This window comes from Phaseolus vulgaris, chromosome 6 (genome assembly GCF_000499845.2).
Source record: "Phaseolus vulgaris cultivar G19833 chromosome 6, P. vulgaris v2.0, whole genome shotgun sequence".
In the NCBI taxonomy this organism is placed as follows: Eukaryota; Viridiplantae; Streptophyta; class Magnoliopsida; order Fabales; family Fabaceae; genus Phaseolus; species Phaseolus vulgaris.
Window position 1 is genome coordinate 9,205,002 of NC_023754.2, and position 6,241 is coordinate 9,211,242.

At 30.4% G+C, this 6,241-nt stretch overlaps 1 protein-coding gene across 1 annotated transcript; it reads right to left on the bottom strand.

The window, feature by feature from the left end:
* Nucleotides 1–2,085: 2,085 nt before the first annotated feature.
* Nucleotides 2,086–4,494, bottom strand: LOC137831061 (aspartyl protease family protein 2-like). The gene has a single exon (XM_068638576.1). The coding sequence runs from the start codon at nt 4,043–4,045 to the stop codon at nt 2,384–2,386; it is 1,662 nt and encodes a 553-aa protein (XP_068494677.1). The 5' UTR covers nt 4,046–4,494; the 3' UTR covers nt 2,086–2,383.
* Nucleotides 4,495–6,241: the final 1,747 nt, after the last annotated feature.

Genomic DNA, 6,241 nt, shown 5'->3' on the forward strand with positions numbered 1-6,241 from the left:
AAAATATTGGTATCTAAATTAATTTCTATTATTGATAAATAGTTTATAAATTGATATCTAATTAGTTACCAAAGTTTTAATTACCAATTATTTTTTAAAGTTGTTAGCTAAAACTTGGTTAGCTAATTAGATACCAGAAAGTATTTATCAATGATAAAAAATAATTTATATATTAATAATTTTTTTAGTTTTTAAAATAATATTTAATTTAGTCAATATAATAACTAATTATTTTTTTTCTTTAAAATTGGTTTATATTTAATGATATTATTGTACTGAAGTGAAATTTTATTTGGATTTAAATTTTGATATAGTAATTTTATTTTATATTTTAGAAAATAATTTTATTTGAAACTCCCTTTTTTTAAGTACTAATGAATATTTTAATAGTTATTAATAATATAAAAAGAATAGTAATAATTTGATGTGTCTCTACTATAGTATCCATAGACCCTTTCTCATCTCTAAAAATGGTGTTTTTGCTTTAGTGCATGTGATGTGTCCTTGGTGAGTTCTCAATTCACGTGTATCCCACAAAGAATAGCTATTCTAACTAAGAATCATATTTTACATTAAGCTTACTTCACCTACTTCATTTTATTGATGACTCACTCAACTCATGGATTAACGTGTCTCATAAGTTAAAAAAAAATACTATTACTATATACTAATAGTGTTGTTATTGGAGAAGAAAATTATGTTTCCTAGTCAAAGAAGATTATTCTCTCCATATAATACACGACCACTTGAATGCACTCACAATTATTTAGGTCACTAGTAAAGAATCACTTTTCACACCTCATTATCACAAACCCTTTTCAAATTGGGTTTTTGTATGAATACTACTTTTGTGCACTAACTTGGAAAACAATAGTACAAGTCTTTGGTGTGAGGGGAGAAAATTTAACGCATAAGGAAAGTAGATAAAAATTAGAAGAGAAAAAGGACACTAACCCACCTAACTACTATATTTGTTTTTATAAATTTGAATATTTTTTTGGAGTTTCAAATATGGTCATGTCTTACTTTTAGTCTCAATTTTATTTGTTGTTATTTCATTTTATTCTTTTAAATATATTTTTTTCAATTTTTGTCTCTATGATATTTTGCTTATTTAAAATTAGCCCTTTTGGAGAATACTTTGTAGGAACTAAAAATATTTGATCTACAAGGAAAAAAAAATTAACAAATATTAAAATAAAATAATTAAGACCAAAAAAAAATTACAGGAACTAAAAAATTAAACAGAAATCTTTTAGGGATAAAAAATAAAATACAGTTATATTTCATGAAAAAAACATATTTAATTCTTCTTATATTATTATTTGATCATGAATAATTATTGTTGTTAAAAACTATGGTTTTGTAACAATTAGTTTAAAAAAAATTATAGTATAAAATTTAACTCACTTTTTTAACTAAGCATACAAATTGAAAAATATTATAGTATTGCACTTTTCTATGCAATACTAATATTCAGAATCATTTAAGAACAAAAAAGGTATCTGAAGAAGTAACATTACTAAAATATAAATTAGGTAGGTAGAGAAAAATCACATTAATAAAGTTTAAAATAGATAGGTATGTGTTATTGTTTTAGGATACCCTGAAATTCCCAAACACAGTGTATAAAGGAAGATGGCAAAATGTATGATAAAGAGATACCTACCAATAAAGCTGACCAAGTCTTTGTTTGCATGCTCATTTTCTTTGTTTTTGTTAAATTATTGTGCCACATACCTAACAGAGGAGCCATTGAATAATATATTGTATTGCTGGCTGATATTGGAAACAACCATATTCCCTTTGACCAGTTATTCAAGAAAAAAAAAAGGAGAGAGAAAGTGAGAGAGAATTTAAAACAAAGATTATAGAAAAAAGAAATGTATTGATAGAAGTAAATGGTCCAAAAGAAAGTAGAATATATACTAGCAAATCATTGCTTGAAATATAGAATATAGACATGACATAGAAATTGTTGCTAATGCCAGTTAGTGAAATTATGAGACCATGTTTCTTGTAAACAGAGGTAAGGAACAATTTTCCTTTTGAGAATGGGTAAACAAAAAGAAAACAAAACTTGGCAGTCAGAGATACAATATCATATTGAATTGAAAGGGACAAGGAACTCAAAATTGAAGCAGTTAAATGTGTACAAAACAATGAAACGTTTGTGTTTGTAATGACCTTGTTCCTGTAATTACCTAGGACTAGTTCTATACCACCTGAAGAAACAAAACCTGATTTTCTTTTCTGTCTTCTTGTATATCACTTTCTAGTGTCCATCACTGGGAAAACCCCAAAGAAAAAAAAATCGACCCCAAGAATTGCCATGTTCATAGTTTTTCTTTCCTATACATCTTTTTTCATCCTTAACAAGATGTCAAACATCAGCACAGTTCATGGGTGCATATCCAAGTCTTGAGTTCTTCACATCATACATTATGTGAAAATTCTGTTGCTGATAATTTCCAATTATTGAAAGTGCAGACCTAGGAGTCCCCAAAATAGCCAAGCAAACAACATCTTCAGGTTCAATCTGGATGAAGTAATTCTCCACAGGGAAATCCCAGACAGCTCCATCAGCAAACAAGATTGAAAATTCTGGCAGCTCAATTTTGTCAACTCCAGACACATTATAGCAAGGCTTTAGAGGGGGAAAGGTTTCAACAAGTGGATAGCCCTTGATTTTCCTCATGAATGCCTCCTTGATTGTATCATAAGCAGGTTCAGCAAAGTAAGTGAGAGTGGTTCCAGAATCAATGATTGTACCCCCACCACCTTGTGCTGACAAATGCCAAGTGTCCTCTGGAATCTTCAGCACCTCACCACCAACCATGATAGACTTTATCTGGACATAGTAAAAGGTGTCAACAGGATTCTCTTTGCCACCAACAAAAGAAGTGAAATTCAAATGGGGGTGGCTGAGAAGCTCCTTGTCTTCACCGAATATCAGCTTGCTACTAACACTTGAATTGCTGTTTCTATCCACAAGGCAATAAGAAAAGGAATGACCATAAAGGGATTGCAGCTGAGTAGCAAATGACAATGGCCCTCTCCCCAAGCCTAGCAATCCAGCAGCCCCATGGAAAAGTCCTCTATTCCAATGACCACAACCAAACATAACATTCTCAACAAGCTTGAGTTCAGGCTTTCCCTTAGGCGTGGTGAGATTAACAGTAAAAGTTTCAATTGCCAAATCCCCAGTTGTGTTGGAACTATCCCCATACCAATAGAAGTATGGACAGCTTTGAGTCTCAGCCTTGCAGGGCTGAGGAGGGTCTGGGGATGATACCAATTGGCACCTTGGATCATGACAAGTTATATTCTTAAAAGAACTAGAATCCTTAGGATCATAATACGGTCCATTTTGCTCAAAACAAGCATAACAAGGAACACATTGAATCCAATTAAGATCACTACCAGTATCCAGTATTAGAGAAAAATGCTTAGGAGGTGTGCCAACAAACACATCCATGAAGTACTCACCAGAGCCGAGACTCACCCCTGACTCCAAGGTTGCTACAAGCTGACCGGAGAAATACTCCGGCGGGGCCGCTGGAGCAGCCGCCTCCGGCTTAAAGGACTTCTTCGATTGCTCCTGTGCTCTCTCCAGTCTTGAAATTGTGTTTTGGTTCTTCTTCTCTATGACCCTTCTGTAAAGGGTCTGAATTCTCTTCAAGTCTCTCACTGTAGAATCAACCACAGACTTTTTAGGCTCAGTATCTTTGCTCTCTGAGTGGTGTCTCAAGTTGAGTTTCACAGATTGCTTGTGCTGTCCTGCTTCCTCAAAAGCCTCTCCGTTTTCACCTTCATTGGATGTCATGGTCGCTACAGAAGATTCAAATTTCTCTGACTTGGAGAAACTACACCCAGTTTCCGTGGATGAAGAACCAGCATTGAAGTGTGCATGATCAGGAAACTTGACTGCTGCAAGAGAAGATCCATTGAGATCATTCTGATTGAGATGCTCAAAATTGGATTCCACAGTGCACGAATTGTGTAACACAAGGAGAACCAGAATGAGAGAAACCCTCAAAACCATATTTCTGAAGTCCTATGATGATGGTACCAACATCAAACACCTTGTGGAATTTCAGAGTGGAAGTGGCAAACTTCAAAACCCAGAAAAGAGCAAAACTTTACAGCAACCTCTAAGCTTGCCAAAGTGAAGAATGAAAGAATAAAATTGTAAGGGAAATGGAAATTGCAAAAAAAATGGGAGCTTTGAAGGCCAAAAGTGAAGAGAGAAAAGAGAAGAAGGAAAGAGGAAGAGGGCAATTTAGGCTTGTGTTGGGGTGACTCTGTCAAGAACAAGTGTGAAAGTGAAACTCCAAAAACGCGGTTTGATTTCCATAGCATAGATAATTAAACTCATCAATTTCAATAACGAAAATGAATTTTAAATGAGAATATATAATAGCTGGTGTTCCTCATGCAGGGTATTTTCCTCTCAGTTTCCTTCTTCGTGACCATGTTTTTCTATTAACTGTATGGTGTGATGCAGCAGACCCATGTCACATATTTAATACTTTACGTATGGAACATGTTACATAGGAAAATTATCTTTCAAAGACTTTAATGCAACAAAGAATAGACAAACAAAACTTAATAATTTTAAATTATATATATAGGGAAAAGCTAAATAATTTTAAATTATGTTATAATTGCCCAAATAGATTATAATGATTTAAATAAATGTATATTGTTCAAAGTAAATTATTCAATAGAAAAGTGGGAAAAATATGTTTAATTATATAGTTTATTAAAATTTATTTATTTATCTTCATTGCAACTTTTTTATTATCTTAATTAAAAAAATTATATGTATTCTTAAACTAACTTTATTTAATGATAAAGAATAAAAATGTAAGAAATATAAAAATAATTATATAAAAATAAAAAAAAACAGTTTCATTTACACGAATTTATTTTTTAAATTAAAGAAACTAAAAAAAATCTGGAACACAATTTACCCAATAGTTATATTGTAATATATTTTAATTAAATTTACAAAATAGCACTAATAATACTTTATAAAAAAAATGATGGCATCCTTTAAGGATAACTTTTACTCAACTCAACCCTTTAATATTAAGACATTTTTTTAATGAAAAAATAAAAAATCATATAAAAATGTGTTAGAATAACATTTTTCACACATGAATTGTAGTGTGATTCTCTGAAAATAATTTATAGAAAAGAGAAATATTTGCATTAAAATAATTATAAAAAAATTCTCATTTTATATATATGTATTGTTATCCACATGGACTGCAAGTACAAAAGTCAAAGTGGGGAAATGGAATTTTGTAAAGCAATGTTGGAAGTCAGGAACTGTGTGGTCGTTGGTCAGAGTTGCGAACCTAATGTTTTGCTGTCCCACGACACGACCAAATGTGAAATCCAAGAGAGAGAGAAAATAAATCCACCTTTAATACAATTTTTTAATCGTTTTATTAAATAATATTTTAAAAATGGAGTTAGACAGCTTATTATTTAAATAAAAATACAGTCAAATTATTTTGCAGATAAATAAATGTTCCCACAAGTTTTGCATTTGAATTCATTGAAAAAATTAGTAATTTTTAGTTATTAAAATGAATTAGGTTTGTTATAATTAACTTCTTTTCAATACTCATTTCTCATAAGTTTACTTTAAAAAAATATAGTAAATTAGGGTGATGATTTATGAACAGTACCAATCAATATCAGGATATATTATTTTGGTTTATTAAAATGAAACTGAATTTAAATAATTTAAATTTGAATTTTATTAATAAAAATTAATAAAAAACTTTGTAAAAAAAAATTAGTCATCTATTTAGTTGAAAGATACCTACTAATAACATAAAAAACACATAATTTTTTATTTTTTAAAATTAATTGTTAAACGTGTATATTTTTAATGTTTATTATATAGGTCTTAATTAGAATGCTATATCTTAAAAAAAATAGCATTTGCATTTCGCACTAGTAATATTTCCCTTTACTAATAACATATATTCCAGCATTCCACGAGTTTATATATACCGGTAGGGTCACCATAATCGAACATGAAGCTTTTACACAGGAAGACTCATAATGACTCGACGTTTAAAATCTTAATCTTTTTTTATTAGGTCTATTAATGATAATGGGTCCATAATTATTGTATAAATTAGCACACAATCATCTAATAAATACTGAGTGTCAAGTGTTGAAGTCTGACTTGAGCGTTAGTGTACCTTTTGCAAGTACC

What these genes read in the sequence shown, in the direction of transcription:
- LOC137831061 (XM_068638576.1), bottom strand. Translation starts at nt 4,045, where the DNA reads ATGGTTTTGAGGGTTTCTCTCATTCTGGTTCTCCTTGTGTTACACAAT.